The sequence below is a fragment of the Jaculus jaculus genome, chromosome 2 (assembly GCF_020740685.1).
Source record: "Jaculus jaculus isolate mJacJac1 chromosome 2, mJacJac1.mat.Y.cur, whole genome shotgun sequence".
NCBI lineage: Eukaryota > Metazoa > Chordata > Mammalia > Rodentia > Dipodidae > Jaculus > Jaculus jaculus.
Window position 1 is genome coordinate 152,511,494 of NC_059103.1, and position 27,714 is coordinate 152,539,207.

Sequence of the window (27,714 nt, forward strand, 5' to 3'; positions counted from 1 at the left end):
TCTGACAGCAACCTGAATTCTACCCCAGAGGTGCCAGATAAGAGCACAGCTCAGCCCAGAGCTTGAGTATAAGCTCATTTGGTCCTAAAATGCAAGCAAAGTAAATCTCTCAAGGCCACTAAAAAATAAACAGGTACTATTTTAACTAAATTCTGTGACAGTGGTAGACAGCAACTGAAAACTAGCAAAATATGTTGAAATGGTTTTGCTTGCTCTTCTTTAGTTGTGAATCAAGTGACCTAATATAGATATTTCTCAATTTACAAGGTTATATATTAGGTACTGAAGGGTTCATATTTACACTAAAAAATAGCTTTTCTTGAATATGAAGTATAAAAATGAGACTAAAGGCTATTAGAGAACAAAGCATTTAATTTTCTTATGAACCAGAAAAGATCTGATGTGACTGAAAATTAACAAGGAAGAAAGCTGACAAAGAGAACAGAAATGTAGGGAACAGATATGTTGTTCACAATTGAAAAGGCAGTTTGAGGTTGACTGGAGTACTCACTTTGTCATTAAGCCTAGAGAAGTCCGTGTATCTTCTAAAAACCACCCAGCTCTCTTCTGGGGTTTTCTTTACTAGTATTTTATATACCTAGAGAGACAAGAAAACATACACAGAGGCAAAGAAGACAGAGAAAGCGAAAGAGAGAAAAGATTTTGAAACCAAATATTTTAGAAGTTCTTATTTGATAACCCAAACAATCACTATACAAGAAACATCAAATAATCTAGACTGTCAAATGTACAAATAATCAATGGAGACACTATGAACAAAAATCTATGAATAAAAATGCTTTGCTTATGTGCACTAATGAGAATTAATCAGCTGGGTGTGGTGGCACATGCCTTTCATCACAGCACGTGGGAGGCAGAGGTATGAGGATCGCTGTGAGTTTAAGGCCAGCCTAAGACTACACAGTGAATTCCAGGTCAGCCTGGACTAGAGTGAGACCCTACTCCCCCCTGCCCCATAAAACAAACAAAAAAAGAATTAATTCCCAAAATGTTCTACACCAAGTTATTTTATTTATTGTTGACAGTAAATCATGCTTGAATATGCTACATAAAATATTTATGTTGAAGCAGGTCAACATATTTTAAAAGCAACAAAAGTATAACTTTAGAATTATTATGTTATATATGACAGAATCTCTTAGTAGTTCTGGTGCAGGATTCTCTGGCAAGTGACACAAGGTTCTCTGCCTCTGTTGCATATTGAACCTCCTCGACATAACTAACTTCTCTTAAAGTCTGATCTGCAAGAATTTTCACCTGTAGCTCTAGAGCTGTGCTGCTAGAAACTAGAAATGTGACTTGACCAAAATGACAATTACTGTAAGTTGCAAAATACACACTGCACTTCAAAAATTTTTTTTTTAATTTTTAAAAAATATTTTATTTATTTGAGAGAGAGAGAAAGAGGGGAAAAGAAAGAGAGAGAATGAGAATGAGCACTCCAAGGCCTCTAGCCACTGTAAACAAACGGCAGATGTATGAGCCCCCTTGAGCATCTGGCTTATGTGGGTCCTGGGCAGTTGAACCGGGATCCTTTAGCTTTTCAGGCAAACACCTTAACTGCTAAGCCAACTCTCCAGCCCTCAAAAAAATTTTAATTAAAGTCATTTTATACCAAATACACCTTGAGATGGTGCTTTAAAAACATTAGGTTGTATAAACTATTTTGTTAAAAATTACAATTTGGTCCGAAGAGATGGCTCAGCAGTTAAAGGTGCTTGCTTGCAAAGCCTGATGGCCCAGATTCAATTCTCCAGTATACATGTAAAGCTAGATGCACAAAGGGGCTCATGTTTCTGGAGTTTGTTTGCAGTGGAAAAAGGGCCTGTTGTGCTCATTCTCCCTCTCTCTTCCCTTGCAAGTAAATAAATAGTTTAAAAACGACAAATATGAGTCATAGTATACTTCTATGGGGCAGTACTGTTCTAGTGGCAAGTCACTACTTGAAAGACTGTAAACCATGTTTGCCATTGGTTTTTCCTCCAAATGGATTGTCTTTTCAACTTTTAAGACGTAAAGTCAGTAAGTGTTAAGGATAAATCCAGTACCTTTGAAGAGAAAAACATGTAACACATCTTAGTAATACATGACATTACATGGACACCCTTTAAAGAGAGCAGAAAAAAAAGTTCTGAACTAAGAAAGTCACAATAGGGATACAAAAGAAATACCTTTAGGAGTTACTCAAAATAAAAGAGACAAAAGTGATTCAAAATTTCTGAATATGAATGAATAAAAGCCAACTTTCTTGATAATTCTGTTTAGCTACAAATAATCCATATTGACTTCACCTTCCTGATTTAGAAAATAATTCCCTCCCCACCAAGGTACTTTCTACAGTGGCATTTGAACAGTTTCTCTAAGTATAGACCTCTGTGTTCCTTTTCTACAAAGCTCTCTTTCAACTTTGTTAAGTAGTACTGTCAGTACAACTTTATATCCATCCATCCATCCATCCATCCATCCATCCATCCATCCATCCATCCATCTGTCTGTCTCTTTCTCTCTGTCTTGGTTAAGGAGTGCTTTCAATAAAACTTTATGTGTGGAGACTTCCAGGTAAGATGGCTGCATAGGAAGGGATTTGAACAAAACCAAAGCAAAATACATGCTTCGCCTGAAAAATGAAGGTATATAGTTTTTTATTCACCACAGCAGAGAAGCAGGAGAGACTAAGATCTATCAGAAAGGAGGAAATTGGAAAGAATCCCCACCCCTTCCGGCTAGAGGCTTGTGGACCTAGTCCGATCTGCATGGACCGGAGCCAATCTGTGCATCTGCCCGGCACCCTGATGCAGGAGCAGAAACCAAACAAGGGGATTTTTACAACCTCATCAACCTCCTTGCAAGGTCAAGTAACCTGAAGGGGAGGCAGGAGAGGAGCTACTGAAGTGGACACAGGTGGACTATCTGAGCAGTTCCAGCACAACTCCAGACTCCCTTCACTCTCCCATCCCCCAACCGACAGCACTGGGACCCTCTGGAGAACACATTCAGCTCCTGGAGGCAGAACACTGGATTCACAGCACAACACAGAGGGATCAAGGTGGGCACTCAGCATTGGTGAGATTGGAAGCCACCCCAAAAGGTAACGAGGCCAACTGACAAAAAAGCAGTTACAGAGACCTGCACTGGACGTGCTAATCTCTCTTTCCAAGTCAGGACAGGTTACATATTCTTGGTTGGCTTTACCATTCTCAATTAAGCTGCACTTTGGTAGTTGACTATTATTGCCTTTGATGCTTTCAGATTCATATGGCCTTTGGCTTTTTCTTCTTTCACTATTGGGGGCAGGGTCTGATTCAGACTCAGGCTATCCTGGAACCCATTTCAGAACAGAAATCTCAGCCTCCCAGCTGACAGGATTAAGGGTGTAGGGCAACACACACACCCTTAGGGATTTTGACTTGATAAGGTTATCTGTTTATTTTAATCCCCACACTTGCATACTCTGTGCTGGTTTTTATTGAATGTGTTTATTGCTCAGTTGAATTTTAGAATTTGCCAGTAAATTGCTGCACTCAGCCCACTAGAATACTTGAATAGGAGGCAAACTCAACACCGAGGAGTACTTCTGCAGTTGGATTAGAGTAGAAGAGCTACACTTGGCACCTTAAACTCCTACTCTGAAGGTACATAAAGTTGGATTTCCAAATCTAAAAGCACTGCAGACAGTTAGAAAACCCAAGCATCAAATCAACTTAGGATGCAAAAATTGCAACATTATAATAAACACAAAGAATCAAGACAATACAATCCCACCAAAAATTATAAATCAGAAATAGCTCCCAATGAGACTGTTTTAAATGAAATGCCCAATAAAGATTTCAAAAAATCGATTTTATCTATACTCAAAGAAATCAAAGGAATCAAAGAAGAAAACATACTCCTGAAGAAGCTCCAAGAGAACACAGGAATCCACCTCAATTAAATAATAAGATCATTAAAAGACACGAGTAAGGAAATAGAAATACAAAAGAAAAGCCAGGCAGAAATACTAGCACTGAAAAACAACAGTCAGTCAAATAAAATACTCTGGAAAGTCTCACCAATAGAATGGATGAAGGACAGAACAGAAGTTCTAAACTAGGAGACCAGGTGGGAGATCTAATACAGTCCAACAAAGAGAAAAACAAGCTAATAGGAAGGCATGAATGAGAATGTCAAGATATTCAGGATACTATGAAAAAATCAAACATAAGAATTCAGGGTATAGTAAGAGAAGAATTTCAATCCAGAGGCTTACTAGGTGTTTGCAACAAAATCATACAAGAAAAATTTCTTCAAATTGGGAAAGAAATGCCAATGCAGATACAAGAAGCTTTTACAAGACCAAACAGACAAAACCTGGAAAAAACTTCTTCTTGTCATATTATAATTAAACTACTAAACATGCAAACCAAAGAAAATATATTGAAAGCAGTAAAAGAGAAAAAGTAAGTCACCTATAAAGGCAAGCCCATCAAGATCACAGCAGATTATACAACACAAACTTTAAAAGCCAGAAGGGTTTGGGATGATGTATTCCAAGTTCTAAAAGCTAACAACAATCAACCAAGAATACTTTATCCTGCAAAACTATCTATCCAAATTGAAGGAGAAATAAGGACATTCCACAACAAAAACAGGCTAAAGGAATTTATGACAACTAAGCCAGCTCTGAGAAAGCAAAGCACACACATGAGGAAACAGGAAAAAAGAAACTACACTCAAATAACAGTTAAAACAAGCAAAGGAAACACTACAACACAAGAATGGCAAGAATACACACATACCTTTCAATAATAACTCTTAGTATCAATGGCCTCAATGCCCCAACCAAAAGACAGGCTTGCAGACTGGATTAAAAGGAGGATCCTGCTGTTTGCTGCCTCCAAGGAAACTCATCTCTCAATAAAAGATAGCCACTATCTTAGGGTGAAAGGATGGAAAATGTCAAGCGAATGGGCCTAGGAACAAAGCAGGATTTACTATCTTAAAATCTGACAGGATAGACTTCAAACCAACATTAGTGAGGAAAGATAAAAAAGGTCATTTTATATTTACTAAAGGAGGATATTACAATTCTAAATGTATATGCACCTAACATGGGGGCTCCCAATTTCATCAAACATTATTAGACTTAAGGTCACTGATAACACCAAACACAATTGCAGTGGGTGACTTTAATACCCCATTCTCATCAATAGACAGGTCATCCTGGCAAAAAATAAACAAACAGACATCTAGATTAAATGGTGTCATGGAACAAATGGACCTAACAGATATCTACACAACATTACATCCAAAAACTGCAATATATACATTTTTCTCAGCAGCACATGGAACACTGTGTAAAATAGATCATACATTAGGAAACCTAACAAAGCAAATTTTAATAAATACAGGAAAACTGAAATAATCCCTTGTACTCTATCGGACCACAATGGGGTTAAACTACAAATCAGCAACAAGAAAAACTACACAGCATACAGAAATTCATGGAGACTAAACAATACACTATTGAATGATGAATGGGTCACTGAAAAAATAAATAAATTGGGCTGGAGAGATGGCTTAGCGGTTAAGCGCTTGCCTGTGAAGCCTAAGGACCCTGGTTTGAGGCTTGGTTCTCCAGGTCCCACGTTAGCCAGATGCACAAGGGGTGCACGAGTCTGGAGTTCGTTTGCAGAGGCTGGAAGCCCTGGCGCACCCATTCTCTCACCCTCTATCTGTCTTTCTCTCTGTGTCTGTCGCTCTCAAATAATAATAAAAAAAAAAAAGTGTGTGCCATCACACTGGGTCTTGTTTAAAAAAAAAAATAAATTCACAAAATCAAATGATGATGAGAATACAACATATCAAAACCTTTGGGACACAATGAAAGCAGTCCTAAGAGGGAAATTTATAGCTCTAAGTGCCTATGTAAAGATATTGGAGTTCACAAGTAAACAATTTACTGCTTCACCTTACGGCCTTGGAAAAAGAAAAAACAAGGCAAACCAAAAATCAGTAGATGAGAAGAAATAATAAAAACTAGGGCAAAAATTAATGAAATAGAAGGAAACAAACAAAAATCCAAAGAATCAATAAAACAAAAAGTTGGTTCTTTGAAAGGATAAAAAAGATTGATAAACACTTGGCAAATATGACCAGAAGAAAGAGCGAGGAGACAAGAATTAATAAGATTAGAAATGAAAAGGCACCATTACAACAGACACCAAAGAAATTCAGAAATACTTTAAGTCATACTTTAAGAATATAATGCCTCTAAGTTTGAAAATCTGAAAGAAATGGATTTCCTTGATTCATATGACCTACCAAAATTAAATCAAGATGAGATAAACCACATAAATAGACCTATAACAAGAATGGAGATCTAAAAAGTTATCAAAAGTCTCCCAACTAAAAAAGTCCAGATGGATCCACTGGTGAATTTTACCAGACCTTTACGAAAGCACTAACACCACTGCTTCTCAAATTTTTCCATAAAACAGAAAAGGAAGGAATTCAACCAATCTCTTTCTATGAAGCCAGCATCACTCTGATACCAAAACCAGACAAAGAGGAAACAAAAAAAATTAAAGACCAATCTCCCTCATGAACATAGATGCAAAAATTCTCAACAAAATATTGTCAAACAGAATACAAGAATATAACAGAAAGATTATTCACCCCAACGAAGTAGGCTTTATCCCAGAGATGCAGGCATGGTTCAACATATACAAATTGATAAATGTAATATGCTAAATAAATGGACTAAAGGACAAAAATCACATGATCATCTCAATAGATGGAGAAAAACCACTCGAAAAAAAAATGTAACATCCCTTCATGACAGAGGTCCTACGGAAGCTGGGAAGAGAAGGAACATATTTCAACATAATAAAAGATACTTATGACATAACTAGAGCCAACATAATACTAAATGCAGAAAAACTTGAGGCTTTTCAAATAAATTCAGGAACAAGACAAGGGTGTCCACTGTCCCCACTTTTAGTTAATATAGTACTGGAAGTTGTAGGTAAAGCAATAAGGCAAGAGACACTCATAAAAATGATATAAATTGGAAAGGAAGAGCTCAAATTATTATTTTTTACAGATGATATGATTATATATATATGTATATGTGTGTGTGTGTATGTGTGTGTGTGTGTGTGTGTGTATAGATAGATATAGATAGATAGATAAATAAAGACTCTACCAGCAAACTGTTTGAGCTGATAAACACTTAGCAATGTAGCAGCATACAAAATAAACACACAGCAATCAATAGCTTTCTGATATACTAATAATAAACATGCAGAGGATGAAATCAAAGAATCTCTCCCATTCACAATTGTCTGAAAAATAAATAACTAAATAACTAAATAAACAAAGTACCTTGGAATGAACCTAATCAAGGAAGTGAAGGATCTTTACAATGAAAACTTTAAAACACTCAAGCGAGAAATTTGCAGAAGACACTAGGAAATGGAAAGATATCCCATGTTCTTGAATTGGAAGAATCAATATTGTGAAAATGTCAATCTCACCAAAAGCAACCTACAGATAAATGGAATCCCCATTAAAATTCCAATGGCATTCTTCACCAAAGTAGGAAAAAAAATCCAAAATTTCATTTGGAATACAAAAAGCCTAGTGTTATCACCATACCCCATTTTAAGCTACAATACAAATCCATAACACAAACAGTATGGTACTGGCGGATCTATGAAACAGAATAGAGATCCAGGTGTTAATCCAGGAAGCTACTGTCTGATTTTGACAAGAATGCCAAAAATATTCATTGGAGAAAAGACAGCCTCTTCAACAAGTGGTGCTGGGAAAATTGGATATCTATATGTAGAAAAAAATAACAATAAATAAAAATAGATCCTTGTCTTTCTCCATGTATATGAATCAAGTCTAAATGGATCAGGAACCTTAATATCAGACCTGAAACTCTGAAACTGCTAGAGGAAACAGTAGGATAAACCCTTCAACATATTGACATAGACAATGACTTTCTGAATATAACCCCAATTGCTCAGGAAACAAAACCACTAATGAACAACTAGGATCTCATGAAATTACAAAGCTTTAGTATAGCAATGGGCACTGTGAATACAGCAAAGAGACAACCTACAGAATGGGAGAAATCTTGGCCAGCTATACATCTGACAGAGGATTAATATCCAGAATAGACAAAGAACTCAAAAAATGAACAAGAAGAAATCAAACAACCCAATTAAAAAAAGGACTATGGAACTAAATAGACAGTTCTCAACAGAAGAAATATAGATGGCATATATACATCTCAAAAAGTGTTCTGTATCCTTAGATATGAGGAAATGCAAATTAAAACTATTTTGAGATTCCATTTCATGCCTGTCAGAATGTTTACCATCAAGAAAACAAATGACAATAAACATTGTTGAAGATGTAGAAAAAGGGAAACCCTTCTGTACTGTTGGTGGGAATGTAGTCTGGTACAGCCATTGTGGAAATCAGTGTGGAGGTTCTTGAGACAGCTAGAAATAGATTTACCATATGATCCAGCTATAGCACTCCTAAGCATATTTCCTAATGATCCTTTGCACCACCTTAGAGATAATGCACAACCATGTCTATTGCTGCTCTATTCACAATAGCTGGAACCAGCCTAGATGTCCCTCAATAGGTGAATGGATAATAAAGATGTGGTACATTTACACAATGGAGTTCTATTCAGCACTAAAGAAAAATGAAATTATGAAATTTGCAGGGAAATGGATGTATATGGAAAGTATTGTACTAAGTGAGATAGGCCCAGAAAGCCAAACATCACATGTTCTCTCTCATATGTGGATCACAGCTACACATGTGTGTGTGAGCTGAAACCAAAAATCACTAGCAGAGGCCAGTAAGCTAGAAAAAGGCTATAAAGTAGGGAGGATAAGGAAGAACTTTAGGGGATAATATTGTATATATGTAAGTAGAAGAACAGATTACAGGGAGTGAAATGGCCTAAGAGAGGCCGGGGGAAGAGACTGAGTAACAGAAGGGATGGGGGAGGGTCAATCAAAGTTCCAGATATCTTAAATAAGACATATAAAAACCTACTTTTTTGGATAATGCACATCCAGAAGCCATAGATTACTACTAGAAAATTTGCAGTGCCAGGGATGGGATACCTTCCACTGAGTTGTTGGCCAGGGAGGTCCCTGTTGCCTTCAAAACATTACAGGCTATTGATAAGGCCCTTGGTTTCCCATGAGAAACCAGTGATAAGACCTTATTGCTGAAGACTTCACATGCCTGGGCAGCAAGAGCACTGAGAAATCAAGCGGGCACTGAGCCGAAAATCTTCTCCCTATAGACCAGCCAACTGAAAGCTGGAAAAAGCTGCACTGCATGCAGCCCCATGGGAGACAGAAGTCATCAGTGGTCTAACAGTGGACACTGGAAGCCTCAAGTTTGGCCAGGCAGGCCAAATGACCAAACGGGTGCAAAAGTGGCATGTCTGCTCTGGGGGAAAGCAATTGCTCCCTAGACTGGACTGAAGGTCCGCTCTATGGGAGGGAATACAAGCCTGTTACTGAAAACCTAATCAAAAGCCTATGGCAGGGGAGGTCACAAGTCTTAGAAGTATAAAGCCTGCTGCTGTCTGGCTAAATGCATATATTATTCTCACCAAACTGCCCTGAAAGCATTACACTTAATGTTCATATTCATATATTAATGCTACTCTCACTTCTGGTTAGAGAAGCTTGTTTTTGCAAATAGAAGCAAGAACTGGGATGACCCAAAAGGCAACATAGTGCTGAGAAGAAGTGATGGAGGAGTGTCCAACACTGAAACATCTCTATCACACCCTCCAAGGCTCAGGGTCTATGGGGGAAGAGGTGGCGGAAAGACTGTAAGAGCGAAAGGAAGGGTACAACTCCTTACAATGCATGTGTCCAGACAGAAATTGGCCTTGGTATCCATGACATCACAGTTCTTAGCAATACCTTCACCAGACCCTCATAATATGAGAAAGAAATGATGACATTAAAATAAAAGAGAGACTAATGGAGAGAGGGAGGGGACATGATGGAAAATGGAGTTGTGAAGAGGAAAGTGGGGGAGAGGAGGGAATTATCAAAGTTTATTGTCTATAAGTATAGAAGTTGTCAATAAAAAAAATTAAAAAGGACTGTGTGCAAATAGACATCTATATACACTTACATACACGCCCAAGATGCAACTGGATATAATAATATTAAATTAAGCCAGTCTCAGAAAGAGAGGTATTATATGATTCCTCTCATTTGTGATTCCTACATTTTATACCAGTATATAAAATACATTCATATGTTATATGAAAGTAGAATGAAACTGTCTAGGGGAAAAAGGGGGACTAATGGAAGAGGCCAGGTGTAAGAGAAGAGGATTGAAGGAGTATGTGGAGAAACATGTGGTACTTTAACACAGTACCATGTACAATGAATATACACAAATGAAAATTTAAAGACAAAACATGTAAACTCATACATACTTCTAATCTTTCTATGATCAGTTACAGTTAACTAGTTGAAAGTAATATAACTTTGTACTATCATTTTGTGTTGTCTTTCTTAGACGTTGAAGTAAATTCTATCACATGCAAAAGTATACATTGAATAATAAAATATATACATTAAGGTACACATATCATAAGCATACGACTAGATGAATTTACAAAAGGTCAACACACTCATGTAACTAGTACCGAGAGCAAGAAATAAAATATTAACCATTCATGAAGCCCTCAACCCTCATTTCTAATAATCTCATCAACCCATCCTAGTCACTGTTTGTTCTCCCATTCAAGTACTAACTAAGTCCAATCCTGCTTAGCTTCCGAGATCAGATGAGATCGGGCACATTCAGGGTGGTATGGCTGTAGACTCACTTTTTGTTCTCAAATAACTTTTCCAAAGACTTGACGTATTACCAGTTCTTAATGGTCAGTCCTAATGTTTTATTAAGAGATCAACTGAAAGGTTAAGCGATCAGAAGCAGAGAAGATAAAAGAACAGAGATGAAAGGAGCCTATCTAGAAACAGTTCTTTTGCAAATCTAAGTTGCATCTTTAGCTTAGATTTCTTTCCCAAACAACTTATAAACATACTATTTGTATTTATAAACACAAAATAAAAATGTATAAATACTCCATGTATCTATTTTTTACTAGGCATTTCAAATCTAGTATGTATGAAACCAATTCCTGATCTTCCTCTAAAAATCTGTCATCTAATGAACTGGCAACCTTAGTCTCACTGTTTATGCTAAAGACTCAATTTTGACCTTTTTCTCTAACATTCTACTTGCAAACAGTAAGATATACTGTTGGGCTCAAAATAAATCCAGGGTCTGGTCTTCTCCAAATATTCTCCATCACCCTAGATTACACCACTATCATATCCCCTTGGATTCCTGCAATTACCTAACTACTTCTGGCATCTACTCTCTCAATGTACCCTCAATTTCAACTACAAGGAAGGCTTTAAACATTATGTCAGATCATAGGACACTCCAGAGCCTCAGAGGCCCCCAACACCTCAGCAATGAAGCAGACCAAACATGAACCCAACATGGCTCAGGAAATTTTGCAGAAGAGGGGGCAGAAAGAATGTCAGAGTCACATGTTGGGTCATGATTTGCAGAGACATTTATCATACCAATAACTGTGGGCTAACTCCACAATGCACGATCCATTTACATCAACAAGGAGGGTCTAATGGGAGGGGGTAGATCATAGATGAGCCTAAACAATGGTACCAAACTGCCTGTATTTGCTGAAAAGAAAATAAATTAAATTAAAAAAAATCTTTTAAAAGATACCTATCTTACATGGGGTAAAACCCAAAGTTCTAACATGGCTAAACACACTAAGCGATCTGATCTATCTGTGTGCCATACATCTGCTGCCTCATTTCCTACTTGTCTGCTGTCAGCCTCAGGGTCTCTAGTTGTCTCAACCATGTGGAACTACAAAGGCTTCAGTTTACTTCCCGTTAGTATTAACACTTTCTATGAGGCCATGACTGTCACTGCAGTTCAATCCCATTATCAGTGTTGAAGAAATACCCTGTCTCTCTCTTTAAATTTCTTTCTAAAGCACTTATCATGTGTCTTTACTCAGCTATCCTTGATTTCATTCATTCAAGTTGAAGTTGCTAGACCACTATTCCCAGAAACAGTGCCTGGGACACAGTAAGTAGTCACAACTGCTGAGCTCATGAAGGAATGCAATGATTAATTTCACTCTTGTACTTCTGCCTTTATGGTACACTACAGTGAAGACTAGAACTTCCTCTGCAGTCATGAAAAACTTTACATATCGATGCCTTCAATATGGCTACAAGTGTACATTTTTATACTTGACCTGTTTTGGTCTGAACTGCTATTAAATACCATAAAATAAGCTTATAAACAACAGACACCTCTTAAAGCTTTAGAAACTTGGAAGTTCAGTATCAACATTCTATTAGATTTGGCATCAAATAAAAAGGACCCACTTTCTGGCTTCTAACGGTGCCTTACAGCTGTGTCCTGGGATAGGTAAAGGCCACACCAGGCTGCTCTTTGGGGCCAGGTCCCATGGCCTAATCACCTTCAGAAGACCCTACCTCTCAATGCCATCTTCTTGGGGGTTAGCTTTCAATACAGGAATGTGGGTCGACAAACTCTGCACCCTAGTGTCACCTTGGTGAGTGCTCAGGCTTTCATAAGGAAGACAGGTCAGTGTAAGGAAAGGAGTCATCAGATGGTTATTTCTAAGACTGTTCTCAAAATACAGTTCCTGCAGATTTCCTGTCTTATACAAGTTGTATGGTAACGTCACACCAAAGACTGTCTCTTCATAGATTATGTCAACGTTTCTTCCTTGGAGGTTTGTTCACCAGACATGAAGTATGGAGTAAACCTAAAAATATCATTGCACAAAAACCCAAAATCAAACTTTTCGAAGCCAGGCATGGTGGCGCACGCCTTTAATCCCAGCACTCCAGAGGCAGAGGTAGAAGTATTGCCATGAGTTTGAGGTCATTCTGAGACTACACAGTTAATTCCAGGTTTGCCTGGACCCTACCTCGAAAAACAAACAAACAAACAAACTTTTTGAACAAATGCGAGTTTAGCAGTGTTGATGATAATCAGATACTGCCCAACATACATAAACATAGAATGTTAAATCCATAATCAGCAATGAACAAACAGAAAGTGGAGGGCTGGAGAGGCGGCTGAGTGGTTAAGCGCTTGCCTGATAAGCCTAAGGACCTCAGTTCAAGGCTTGATTCCCCAGGAACCACATCACCCAGATGCACAAGGGGGCACATGCATCTGGAATTTGTTGGCAGTGTCTGTAGGCCCTGGTGCGCCCATTCTCTCTTTCTCTGTCCCTCTCTCTGTTTCTCTCAATGAAAAAGAATGTGAAGTGCTCAAGTTCTCCACTGATAAATAAAATTTTATGGTCTCTACTAAGAGTATATTAATGTGGGTTTAGTATAAAGATACCTAACAGAATATAAGAGGCATGTTTGTTGTATGCCTCTTATAGACTAAACAATACTTTCAGGAATGGAACACATTACTGTACATCAAATTAATTCACTTTATCCTCTACTAGGGACACATGGATATCCACATTCAATCAGTTACAACTTTTCTCAGGTCCTTTGATTAAAAAACAATGTCGTCTGTGTAACTACACATAATCGAGTGATACCAGGTACCAAAGAAGCTTCTGTCCTGACACAAGCATTTGTTCTTACTTCTCCTTGGTGCTCCAGGGGCCTGATACTATTCAACACCTGACTACATGCCAGGAACAAGCCATCTCTGGCTTCTGACACAAGCCAGGTTATCACTGTAAGTCAGTCTTTCTGTCACCCTGTGCTCCCAGCACCCTTTCTCAACCTTAAAGACTGATGAGGAGAGGACAGTTACAATAAAACTTTGTGATTTTTATTTTAGGATGTCAAAATGTATTTCTCTTAAACTGAAAGAGTGTCTCAAAGACTGTCAGACATATACTACCTACTCAGTATGTAATTGTTAAAAGGATTTTTGAAACTATGAGGATAGCACTTCCATTACTTTGATTTTATAGATGTGGAAAGAGTCCTGGAGAGGCTTCCTAGCCCAGAAGTAAGAGGACAATATTAGGCATACTTTTATTTACATGTCATTATTTGATGTATTGCACTTTTTAATTTTAACTTACTAGATTAGTGTACTAAATCAGCATACAAAAATACATGAATATGTAGGCTGGAGAGATGGCTCAGCAGTTAAGGTGCTTGTCTGCAAAGCCAAATAACCTGGGTTTGATTCCCCAGTATCCACATAAAGCCAGATACACAAAGTAGCACATGCACCTGGAGTTTGTCTGCAGTGACAAGAGGCCCTGTTGTGCCCATTCTATCTCTCTACCAGGTAGGGTGATGCACACCTTAATCCCAGCACTTGGGAGGCCAAGACAGGAGGAGACTACTGTGAGTTTGAGGCCAGCCTGAGACTCTATTGTGAATCCCAGGAGAGCCTGGGCTACAGCAAGACCCTACCCCTCAAAAAACAAAACAAAACAAAAAAACCACACATAAACAAATATATGCAAACTATTAACAACATATATAAATACTATACTTGAATATAACAGAACATCTCATATGTAAATGGTACCACATAAATATCCTTATTAATCTTAATCTCATTGTTTTCTTCCTCATTAGAACAGTTGTTATTACTCATTCTTCTGTTGATGTATTACCCATAGCATACTTGACATCTTTAGAATCAGCAAAGATTTAAAGAAAAAATGTACCATGTACAGTGAGTGACACACACCTTAATCCTAGCACTTGAAAGGCAGAGGTAGGAAGATAGCAAGTTTCAGACCAGCCTGGGTACTAACAGTTACTAGCCATAAGAAAATACCAACAAAATGAAGTTAAATAAATAAATAAACATAATTAAAATTATGTTTATCATATGCATAAAGGAAGAAGGAAGACAAACAACAGAATAAGACAATGGTATAGTTACAACATATGTATGTGAAAGAAAGACTTATGTCTAAAATGCAGAAAACGCCAAATCAGGATGGAAATGAATCTCTTAAACAGACATTTCATAAGAGAATATCCAAATAACTACCAGAATTTTAAATTCCTTCATGTGATTAGTTAGTCATTAAGAAAACCCAAAGCTACTATGTGACATTATGTACAAAGTACACGACATTAATAAAAAAGGATGGGAAAGTGGCCTGTGCTGGGAGGGCCTGGAGAGAGTGGAGACCATGTACACAGCACGGAACACTGCTCTTCAGGAGCTTCTGAAGCTGGGTTGGCCACCTGCAATTTTACTCAAGTGGGTGTCAAATGAAAGTGTATACACGTTCATCACGTGAAAAGTACTAAAATCTTCATAGCAGCAGAGTTTGAAAGAAAATCAAAAACTAATACCCACGTAAAGGACTATGAATATCTGTCTAAAACTCATTCAAGATAAGAGGATGACCCCAGCAAACAATGTTCAAAAACCACACTCAGAAGAGCACATAGTCAGTAATGCCACTTATATAAGCCCCAAAGAGGCAAAATTAATCTAGGCTATGAGAAGAGTTTTATTAGAAGGGTGGTGCCAACTGTCATAGAGAATGGGGTCTTCTACAATGTGACATGTTCCTTCTTCATTTATGTACTATGAAAAAGTATGTCTGATTTATGAAAATTCACTAAGATAAAATCAAAGAAAGCCACAGTATGAAAGAATTTACAAGTTATAAATAAAAAAGAATTATTTACAGGTTATAAAAGCCACAGAATTTTATGGTCTAGAAAATACAACTACAAGCTTGCTTTAGCAGCAGTAGTTTAAGTGCACAGGTAAAGTAATCTCTCACTGATTACTGGTATAAAGCAGAAGTCAATACTTACAGTAAATTTGGCTCTTTCTTCCATAACCTCATAACCTAGTATTGTGGGTGTAGATGGTCTCTCTTCCCAATTTACTGTTTCGGGGCTTGGTTCTTCAGTTTCTCTCAGTCTGCTCGAATACTCAATGGCTGAATCTGTACCTGTGAACTTAGTCCTAATGAGAGGACTGCTACAGACAGAGGAAGCACCATCCATCTGCTCAAGAGTGCTTGTCTGCTTACAGTTACCCATGCTTGAGTCTTCAGTCTGGCCTCTGGAAGAGTTTGAACTTGAGACGCTGCCAAAGGAAGAACTCCTTTGATTTCTGTTGGTTGTAAAACTAGAAGAGTTTCCTATGGGCATAGGAACTGGGACATAAGGGGTTGCCATCCTCTTCAGACTTGGCAACAAACCTGCACAATGCTGAGTCCAAACACTTAGAGAACAACTAACACGCAATTCATTGTCTTCTTCAGAATTCACTATCTAAAATGAGAAGGACCATATGGAAAGGTCACTCTTTAGTCAGCAGCATAACTCTAAAGAAAACACTATGCTCATTTTGTTACACTCTTATTTATGAAAACATACTTCAAACCCCATCCTTTAATCTCAATTATCTCTAAGGATTCTTGTGTGCAAGATAAAGAGAATGAAACTTCCTCCCATCCCTTTTCCTGACCTTCATGTTACATGCTATCCTTTTTTTTCCCCCACTTGATTTGTATAATGTTCCAACTTGATCATGTGGGTAGAAACACGTGCACACATAAATAACAGTTTACATACTACAGGAAGGAAAGCAGAAGAAATCATCCACATTAATTTTTAATTTCATTAAATAAACCATCAGGATTTACAATGTAATATCAATCAGAAGCTTAGACACTATGTGATAACAACTACTCTTCTGGTGGTGGTAATGGGGACTGAACCTAGGACGGGTACTCTACAAGTGCACTGCATCCCCAGCCTTTGTTTATTTTTTATTTTCAGAGAAGGTATCAACAACTTACCCAGGCTGGACTTGAGCTTGATCTGCAGTATAGGCCTTGAACTTGTGACCGTCTCACCTCAGCCTCCAGAGTAGATGGGATTACATACCTGTGCCAGATGGCCCAGCAAAAATTATTCTTAACGTAACATTTTATAAAAGTTAGGACCAAATATATTTGAAAAGTAAACTGGATCAAGTCAATGCTATAAACCCAAAGAATATTAAGCTTGCATTCAACAAGATTAAATGATTAAGTTTTCCATTTCCAGATGATTCTTAATAATCTCTCTTGTCAAAAGAACTCGTATATCCTGAGACAGAATAATTTCATTATAGAACGCAATGCTCCAGCGTTAAGTTGTTAAATGAACTCATAAGACATTGTGATGGGCAGACTATCAAAATGACAGGGCTACAAAGAGCAGCAAGGGAGCTGACAGCTCAATTTCATTTGGTGGTGGGCAAGGTAGGAAACTGTCCCTTGGACTTGGAAAGATGCTGAAACATGATTTTTAACTCGGCACGTGGCTCTGGGCAACCTTCCCTATTATCAGAGATTCAAGAAGCTCAAGCTGCTGATTCACTGTTCTTGCGTTCTCCCTGATGACTTCCCGAGAAGCAGTAAATGAGATGTAACATGTCAGCCTTCCCAGAGCCAGTGAGATGGCCCTGTCCTTGGCCACCAACCACCTGTGGCCCAGGGCTGGGGTAACTGACCTACCCAAAGAGCCACAGACTTGCAGGGAGTGGAGGGCCCAAGGGTGCCTAGAGCGTGGCGCGCCGTCGGCGGGCCTCTCACTTTCCTCCTGGCACTGAGATGCGCCGGGACCCCGCTCAATCGCACCTGGCACAGGTGAGGCGCGCAGGCGTGGCGGGTCACCTCGGAGGGGGCGTTGGGGAATGCGCGGGGCGGCGTGTGTGTGCGCGGTGGCCGGGGCTCCAGCAGGGTCTCGTCGCCCTCCCCCGCCGCCCGCCCGCCAGCCCAGGGCGGCAGGTGTCACCCACGCCCCGCACAGGTCCGCCCCCGTCCTACCTCGGCGGGCCCGGCGATTCGACCCGCGCGGCCAGGGACGGAAGCCGGCCTCTCCCACGCCTCCCAGGGCACCGAGATCACGTGACGCTACTTCCAAAGGCAGCTGCTCCCCGCCTTGGCCGGCCAACGCGGTGCAGCCACCAGAGCCGTTTCCCGAAGGGGCAATGTGAGCAGACCTGGGACCGCCGCGCCCGGAAGTGACGTCACGCCACGGCGCCGGCTCTGTGGGAGCTGGCTAGTGTCCTGTGGTTCTGGAGTAGCCTGAATCCACCTATTGCTGTATAATTCTTCCAACGAACTCTATCATTAGAAGCGAATTTATGAGAAACGCAAGCCACGATAAGTAGTTTGCCCAGAAGGTTACAAGACTACAATTCCCAGAAGGCATGATAGGTAACGTGTGTCCGGACTCTTGCATTGCATCATGGGACTTGTAGTCATCACTAGCTTGGGCTGATTCTAATAAGTTATATGGATTGAACTTGGATTTAAGGAATGAACATTGATTTGAAGAGTGGGCAGATAGAACATTGTAATATTGACCATTAGGTAGGCGGGTTACAGCAAGGTAGCAAATCTGTACTGCTTAACTTAGAACTCCTCTGTAAGGATTCCTGAAATTCTTTAGTGATTTATTTTTCCTACACTGGGAACAATTTATACCAAGTGTTAAAATATTAGGTTAGACTTGGTCCTTGAAAACTTTCAAAGCTATAGGAACACTGTTATTTGATAGTCAAATATCTAGAGTCACATCAGTCTGTAAGAATGTGAACTGAAGTTCCCGGAAAGTGTTGCATCTGCCTCAGATAAGGCTAAATGGACTGATAGATCTCCTGTAGCGATGGAATGTTACTAATGAGCAAGTTATCTAGGGCTATCTTTGGCTCCTTAACAGCATTACTGTCCACTTCTGTGTCTGACCTAACATCCACATGACTATCAGTTGATCAGATGCAAACTTTTGGAATGTACTGACAGACCACTAACTTCCACCAACCCAAGGGCCTTTATGATTGTCATCAGATAGCACCTGAAGTCTATGATAGTGATCCATTCTGCTTTGCTACAACCCACCTACCTGATGGTTAGCCAATGTATTTGAAAAGTGCCTTGATTAATACCTTTCTTTTGTTCTGTAACTATAAAACCTTTATGAAATTGTTAACACGTTGGAAAATGGAATTGGGGTAAATTAAATCTATGTTCCGTATCTATGGTCACTCATATTTGACTCCAGAATAAATTATCTCTTATTCCCTTTGAGATGACAGATGTCTTTGCATCCACAAAGACCACTCATTATTAGATTTGTGAGATTTGGTTTAAAGATCATTACATCATTTCTAGGGCTTTGGAACAGTCCTAAGAGAGGCAAAATTTATAGTGGTAATTAAAAATGTATATAATCTGATATGCAACATAATTTTGTTTTGTGAAATATTGTCCTTTCTTTATAAATGATTCATAAAGATAAAACTCTTTGGAAATAGGGGATTAAAACAGTTTTCAGGATGAACTTAGCAGTTTTGACTTTGAATTATATTGGAGACTAAGGATAAGAGAAAGATAAAGCAAAAAAATGGGCCTTGGGATAGTCCCTTCAATGTGGACAGGGCTGCAAAAGTGACATCTAATGAGAAAAGTCTTGTAATGCAGTGTCTATAAGGCCAAGGAAAATTAAATGTTCAAGAAGTAAGAGGGGTCCTGGGGAAATGGCTGCACTGTTAAAGGTGTTTGCTTGCAAAGCCTGCTGGCCCAGATACAATTCCTCAGCATCCACTAAAATACTAAACACAAAAGTAGTGCATGTATCTGATATTTGTTGGCAGCAGCAGGTGAGTGTGTGGGGACACACATGAGCACACACACACATGCAAATAAAATTTAAAATAAGAGTGTACAAGTACTATAGTTAGAAGAAAGTAAAGATCTTGAAAGGTGGGCTGGAGAGATGGCTTAGTGGTTAAGCGCTTGCCTGTGAAGCCCAAGGACCCCGGTTCGAGGCTTGGTTCCCCAGGTCCCACGTTAGCCAGATGCACAAGGGAGCGCACGCGTCTGGAGTTCGTTTGCAGTGGCTAGAAGCCCTGGCACGCCCATTCTCTCTCTCCCCCTCTATCTGTCTTTCTCTCTGTGTCTGTCGCTCTCAATTAAATAAATAAATAATTTAAAAAAAAAGTAAAAAAAGATCTTGAAAGGTCACTGAAATTGTTCAAGAACTTCCATCATAGACTATTGAATGAACCATAATGGAATATACATGCTACATGTTTTCTGGTGCTGATAAATGTCTAGGTTTTCATTTCAAGAAATAATTAAATTGATTTACTAACCAAAAAAGAATATTCATTGAGTTATCAAAATAAAAATTACTAAATTTGCTGTGGTGGCACACATTTTTAATCCCAGCACTTGGGAGGCAGAGGTAGGAGGATTGATGTGAGTTCAAGTCCACCCTGGAACTACAGAGCAAGTTATAGGTCAGTTAGGGCTAGAGTGAGACCCTACCTCACAGAAGTTACCACAATATCATTGATCATATCTGATGGTTGGTTTCAACATATGGAACATTTTAGCTTAGATCCTGGATTCCTATATTGTCTGCAGTCAAACTACAACTTAACTTGCAGAATAACATTATTTTTTAATCCTCTTTCACTAATTTTGTTTTGTATAAATTATATACTTATAAAAATACATTTTGAGTTCAATCAAGGTATAATTTATAAAAAGTATGTACAGTTTGATAACTTAAGGTGGTGGTGGAATTGGGAGGAAGAGGTAAAAATTACAGCAAAAAAGCATTTGTAATAGGTAGGCATCTTTTGAAGTGGGTTACTAAGTCCTCAGTTTAAGAAGTTCCATTGTCTTCTATAAGGTTACTATAAAAATATTTTTTCATTATAATTGGTTGCACCCCAGTAGAATATTAGACCCAAATTTTTTCTAATAGGTGATCTTTCCTAGGAACTAAAATTTGGAGATTGAGGAAAAATTAGCCTGGAAGAGCTAAAGTCAAAGGAAAGTCTGTTATGAAAAGTCCCTAGAAAGTTCCACTGTGAAGTTCTCTGGAAATTGACCTATCCTTGGATTCTGTAAGATTATTTAATTTTTTTCAACATATTAGCTTTTAGCTTAAGCCTAGCCAAAGTTAGTTCTTTCCTTGAAACCAAAAGTGTGAGTAGTATAGCAATTTAGAATAAGGCAAACTGAAAACAAATAGTGAATGCCAAAAACCTAATTAATACAAAAAATGTAGAAGAACAATATTTAAATTTTTGATTCTTAAGTAAAACGTAGTATTTCATAATGCCATGCAGGGATCTGCTATCTGTTTATCATTAGTTTCTTTGCTCATTGATGTGACAAAATCCCTTACAAAAGCATCAAAAGAAGGAAACACTTATTATGGCTCAGTTTGAGGGTATTGCCTATCATGACATAAACCTTCACGATCCTCTCACTGTTGCATCTTTAATGCCTGTGAAACCCATAGCATATGGAGGACACTGATGACTTCTACTGCCAGCTCAAGATCTAGCATGATCCTCTGGAACAATGGTTATGTTGCTGTTGCAGTCAGGTTTGCATTGCTGCCAAAAAACATCCGACCAAGAGCAGCTTGTCGGGGGAAAAAGTTTATTTTGGCTTAATGACTCTAGGAGAAGCTCCATGATGATAGGGGAAAATAGAAACTAATAACATGAGTAGAGGGTGAACATCACTTCCTGGCCAACATCAGATGGAAAGTAGCAACAGGAGAGTGTGCCAAACACTGGCAAGAGGAAGCTGGTTATAATCCCCATAAGCCTGGCCCCAACAATACACTGCCTCCCAGAGGTCTTAATTCCCAAATAGCCATCAGCTGAGAACCTCGCATTCAGAATACCTAAGTTTATGGAGGACACCTAAATCAAAAAAAACACATTTTGCCCCTGATAACTATACATGATGTAAAATGCAATACATTTATGCAACTTTCAAAGTCCCCATAATTTTTAACAATCCCAATGATGTTCAGATATCTCCATAGTCCAAGGTCTTTTAACTGAGCCAGAATACAAAAAAAAAACAAAAAAAAAAAAAAAAGGAAAGAAAAGAAAAGAAAGAAAAAGAAAACCATAATGGCACAGAATAAACATTCACACTGAAAAAGATGGCACTGGGCATAGCAAAGTAATATTCAATCAATACAAGATTTAAAACAACCAGGGTAAATATCATACTCTGTAGCTCCAAGTCCAATAACTAACCAGTGTCAAATCTCCAAGTTCAATGGTTCTAACCAGCAAAAAGTCTCTGGAGTTCAAATTCCAAAAGCACCCCCCCCCCCGAGTTAACCCCCCCCCCCCCCCAGTTAGGCTACTCACAGTCCCAGAAAACTTTATCCAGTGCCAGCAGCTTCCTTGGCAGCCATCTTAAAGTCCTGACATCTCCACTGGGTCTCCACTGCAACCCACAGTTCATTTTCATGGCTCCATCAAGCTCCTTGTAGGTAAGCCAATAAGCCTATTGAAGTTGTGAACAACTGCCCATGGCCATTTCTCAGAACACAAAACTCTGTTGAAAATTCACCTCTTTCCTGCATTTGTTATACTCCATAATACCAGGTGGACTACCAACTTATTAATTCAGGGGGAAATAAAACTGATTTTGAAGAATGGGGCACACCGTCAGCATCCAGTCCCCTTCCAAAGAGTCTGCATTCTTCTTGTCCCAATGCAGGTCAAATGACCCAGATCTCAATAGTTGTAATCTCTTAAACAATTGCAGCTGAACAGGCAGAAGTTTTGGCTCAAAGATTTCTTTCTGTCCCATATCCTTCTGCTCATACCAGTCCATTTCTATGCAATGCAACCCTGTACAAGTTTTCAAGACACAGGCAGACAGAATTCAGTAAGCCTGCCACACAAACTGCTTCTAGCCCAATCCAGACAAAGCTCTTTCTCACCCTCATAAGCCAAACCTCACAGTCCATAGTTCTTTCTGCATTCAGGTCTTTCTACTCTGACCAGAATAGTCCATCAATTTGTACTTAACAGCACTGCAAGGCATCTCTTAGGCCAAGGTTTCAAATTTGTATGCATCCTCCTGCAAAGCATTTCCAAAAGGCCAAACCCACACAGTCAGGTTTCTAGCAGTAATGATACCACTTCTCAGTAGCAACTTTGCTGTTGCAGTCAGGTTTGCGTTGCTGGCAGAAAACACCAGCAAAGAGCAGCTTGTGGGTATGGTTTATTTTGACTTACGTCAAGGGGAAACTTCGTGATAGCAGGGGGAAACAATGACATGAGCAGATATTGGACACCACCTCCTGGCCAACATCAGGTGTACAATAGCAACAAGAGAGTATGCCAAACATTGGCAAGTGGAAGCTAGTTATAACACCCATAAGCCCACCCTCAACAATACAGTGTCTCCAGGAGGCCTTAATTCCCAAATCACCATCAGCTGAGAATCTACCATTCAGAACACCTAAGTTTATGGGGAACACCTGAATCAAGCCACCACTGTCAGCTTCTATGAACTTTCTAGAATGACTCTGGGGAAATTTTACCTAGGTGGTGTTTTTTTGTTTTTTATTTTTTCCTCCCTCAAATAGAAATCCCCTCTTCAGTCACACTTTCAGATTGGGATTCCCTCCTTTCAAATGAACTAGGATTTTCAAAAGATGGATCATATGATGAGTGAGGCATTATCTTCAGGGCATGTCCCAGCACAGAGCAGGAGATTGAATCTCTTTAACAATTCCAACTGCTTTTTAAGCACCAGCCTTGAAGCTCCCTCCTTTCACTGCTACCTAGATGACGCATGCTTTCATATTTTACTGCTCTCCATGGGGCCTTTTCTCACTGCAGATCTGAATAAAAGCAGTAAACAGTAACTGTTCCACAGCCTGATGCTAGTTTGTCTTAAGATTCCTCTGCCAAACAAATTAGTATGCTAAGTTTTGAATTCTGCTTCATTCAAGATTTTTAAACATGAGCAGAATATAACCATATTCTTTGCCAGGATATAATATGATTACAACAACAATACAAAATAAAACTGCCTGATAGAGTCCTTGTTCTTCTCTGAAACCTCATGAGCTGAACTCCTGTGTCCAAGTTTCTTCCAACTTCCATCAGAATGGTCATGATTTTCTTTTTACAGAATTCTAGGGGTTCTCTAGATCACAATTAAAAATTTTCTATGTTATCCCCAAAAATTCTCTCCAAAGTTCCAAGAAGCACATGATCAGGTTTATCAGAACTATGGCTCTACTTTTTGACACCAATTTCCTGTATTAGTTGCTTTTCTTGTTGCCATGATAAAATCTCTATAAAAGGCAACTTAAGGAACCCCAAGTTTATTTTGAGTATGTCCTCCCAGTTTGAGGTACAGTCATAGCAGCAGGTGTGTGAGGCAGCTTGTCAGGAAGCAGAGAACAATGAATGCTGGTGCTCAGCTTGCTTTCCCCTTTTGTATGAATTCTGGCACCCAAGTCTATGGAATAAAGCACCTTTCCACTTCAATTAAGGCCGTCTAGAAATTACTTCACTGATTGGCCCAGAAATTTGTCTCCAATGTGATTGTAGATGATCAATATTAACCAGCATAGTAACATAAGGAAAACAATTTCTCAGTAATTTAAACTAAAGTAACATAACTCCTTGTAGTTTAATTTCATAGATTCCCTAATTTATGCATGTTGTTTTCCATAAGCAGTGTTTTCTTTAATCTCAATATTTAGGATTGCATTCCATATATCCTTAATTTTCTCATTGGCATGACTTGTGAGTCCAGAGAAAGAAACAGATGATCTAGTTTTAAGGTACTAAGGAAAAGGTGTCTGTCTTTAGTGGTGAGGTGGGTTTCTTGAAGACAATAGTTTGAGGGATCTGATTTTCTTATCCATCCTGTTAGCTTATGTCTCTTGATGGGTGAATTAAGGCCATTAATATTCAGGGTAATGACTGTGAGGTTCTCAGTAACTTTGCCACTCATGTATGTGAAGTCTTCAGCAATAGGGTCTTACCATCTATTTCTCAAGGGAAACCAAGGGCCTTGGCAATAGCCTGTAATGTTTTAGAGGTGACAGAGATCTCCATGGCCAACAACTCACTCGAAGGTATCCTATCCCTGGCACTGAAAATTTTCTTGTAACAATCTATGGTTTCTTGATGTGCCATTATTCAAAAAAGTAGGTTTTCATATGTCTTATTCAGGATATCTTGAGTTTTGATTGACCCCCCGCCCGCCTTTCTTTTATACAATCTCTTCCCCTGGCCTCACTTAGGTCTTTCCCCTCCTTGTCATCTGTTTTTCTACTTACATATATACAATACCATCCCCTTATGTACTTCCCTCTCCTCCCTTCCTTATAGCCCTTTTCTAGCTTACTGACCTCTGCTAGTGATTTTTGGTGCCAGCTCACACATAAGTCTATACATTTGGAGAGAGAGAGAGAGAGAGAGAGAGAGAGAGAGAGAGAGAGAGAGAGAAAGAATTGGTGCCTCAGGGCCTCAACCATTGAAATCAAATTCCAGATGCTTGCTCCACCTAGTGGGGTGGGCATATGCAACCTTGCATTTGCCTCATCTTTATGCACCTGGCTTACGTGGGATCTGGAGAGTCAAACATGAGTCCTTAGACTTTGCAGACATGTGCCTTAACCACTAAACCATCTCTCCATCCCATGGTCAGCTCTTTATGTCAACTAAAACATAACTGATACAACCTCTCAAACTTGGGAAGACTTCATGGATTTTAAACAGAGAGATGATTGTACTGATCTTTTGGGATTATCAAGAATTTGATAGACAAAGGGGGAAGGCAACACTTTTCAGATAAAGTGAAAGGCTTGAGAGGGGACATAGGAAGTATGGGGGTGTTGAGGGATGCTTAGAATACAGCCTGGTTGGATTGAAAGACCAGTATTAGGATAAAGCTGTGCATAGAGATGAGCTTCTGAGTGTTCTTTGAATCCACCTCACATATGCTTTCACCAGAAATGCATTCCTGCTCACCCAACATGGAAGGCTACCTTCTCTTAGCTGGCTGTACTCTCACAAAAGGAAGTAGTCATCATGTTCCATCATAAGTGCTTATGTTTTCAGCCCTAGGGCCTACATTAGGTTTCAGGTACCTATGTTCCCATGGAATCTTGTTTGATAATAAAATAAGTCATAGTTCCCACAATTACTTTTGTTTTATACTTGGCCACTTCATTTACTCACATTTCTTCAAAATCCTTTCAGACACTTGTGTTTTCCAATTCTAATTTGTAAAACAAAATTCAAATATTTTGCCTAGTGCCATAAGATCTTTCATGAGCTGACTTCAGTATTTCCTCCAGAAAATTAATTAACCAGCTACTTACTGAGAATTTGCTATATGAAATGAGCATCAAGGTCTAGCTGTTCTATTTACTTGCCATTCTAAGCACTCAATATATTCTCCTTAAACTGCTTGCTGACACTTCTGCTTATAATTTTCTTACTTCCTTCACCCTAGTTAAAGGCTTAATTTCCTTTCTAAAATCATGTCCTATTCTCTCTCCATCATATGACCAGAGTTGCTTTGGCAAAATTCTTTGTGGCTTTATTCCCATTCCTACTGGATGCAGCTGTCCCTGTGTCTGAAAGGCCTAATTGAAACAAAAGGTCTCACCTAGATGTGGTTAGATGAGGTGAAAACCTATGTTATCTAACTTCTCTTACCCTGCTGCTAAGGCCACCTGTTCCAATGTTCCAAGTCACACTCCCAACATTTTTATTAGTCTCTCTACCACTCTGATTTGTCTGCGCAAGCTCCATTCTAAGCTCCTAGGCCAAATAATTCCTGCATTTTTTAGAGTGCACTTGAAAAGCCTTTCTTTCTTGAGTTGTTTTAAGTTTTATTCTCCTCCTGGGTGCTGTGATTATTCTTTTCCTAACCACTGCTTAGCTCAGAGTCAGAAAGACATCAAGTAAAACCTAGGGGAAGCAAGGGGAACAGAGTAACCCCAGCCTGTCTTAGGTTGGAGCTGGCAAGTTAAGCCCAGACCCCTGATCAAAATGGCTGCTGTAGACCACATGTGTGGGCCTATAGCCAGGGGCAATATGCCAAGGCCCCAGGTACTTATATTTATGTCTGGGTAAAAGTGCCACACAAGGCTATTGAGACTTTAAATCAGGGTTATCTGTCTTTTAATAGCTTGATTTCTATTAGACTTGAATGGCTGCCATCACATGAAACCAAGTCTGACTATAGGAGATTGTTCCTTATCTCTCATTGCATTTCCTTCTGTCTCCTTTCTTGTCTGCTGTCCCACACAACCTAAAAGATACAGTTAAAAGCCACTTCTCCTTGCTGGGACAAATATCTGGCCAGAAGCAGCTTATAGGTGAGAAGGGTTTATTTTAGGCTTACAGATTCCAGAGGAAGCTCTCCCATGGTGGAAGAAGCTGGCTCACTTCACTATTCACAGCAGAGAATGATAGAAACCAAGGGGAGCAAGTACCTGTAGTCAGAGCCATACTGCTAGGCCTAGACTAATGATACTTTCCCAGTGCTATACCCCTTGCAGCAGGAATCTGCCTACAGGGGAGTTAAGTAGGAAGTTTAATCTTAATCAAAAAATGCCTGAGTCTATGGGGCCATATATCCAAACTGCCAGTTCAGGTCAGCCACTTGAAAACTCTTGTAAATAGCAGGCTAATCAATTTGTAGAATTAGCACAATATAAGCCCTATACCTAAGTTCTCTCCCATGCCGTTCTACTGTGACAGAAATCCATGTACTCCTGGTGGGGT

The 27,714-nt window shown here is 39.1% G+C and overlaps 1 protein-coding gene across 2 annotated transcripts in view; it reads right to left on the reverse strand.

Annotated features, from left to right (window-relative positions):
* Snx16 (sorting nexin 16) overlaps positions 1-18,141 on the reverse strand; it is a 42,233-nt gene extending 24,092 nt beyond the window's left edge. Inside the window, exons 1-4 of one of the 2 annotated variants that reach the window (XM_004656902.2) lie at positions 17,939-18,140; positions 16,925-17,012; positions 15,930-16,394; positions 512-598 (exon numbers count right to left, since the gene is read on the reverse strand). In XM_004656902.2, coding sequence (XP_004656959.1) covers positions 512-598; positions 15,930-16,298 — 456 coding nt within the window. In that variant the 5' untranslated portion in view covers positions 16,299-16,394; positions 16,925-17,012; positions 17,939-18,140. Of the gene's footprint in view, positions 1-511; positions 599-15,929; positions 16,395-16,924; positions 17,013-17,938 lie in introns of both variants that reach the window. The other variant, XM_004656903.2, reaches the window with a different exon arrangement.
* Between the last annotated feature and the right edge of the window lie 9,573 nt (positions 18,142-27,714).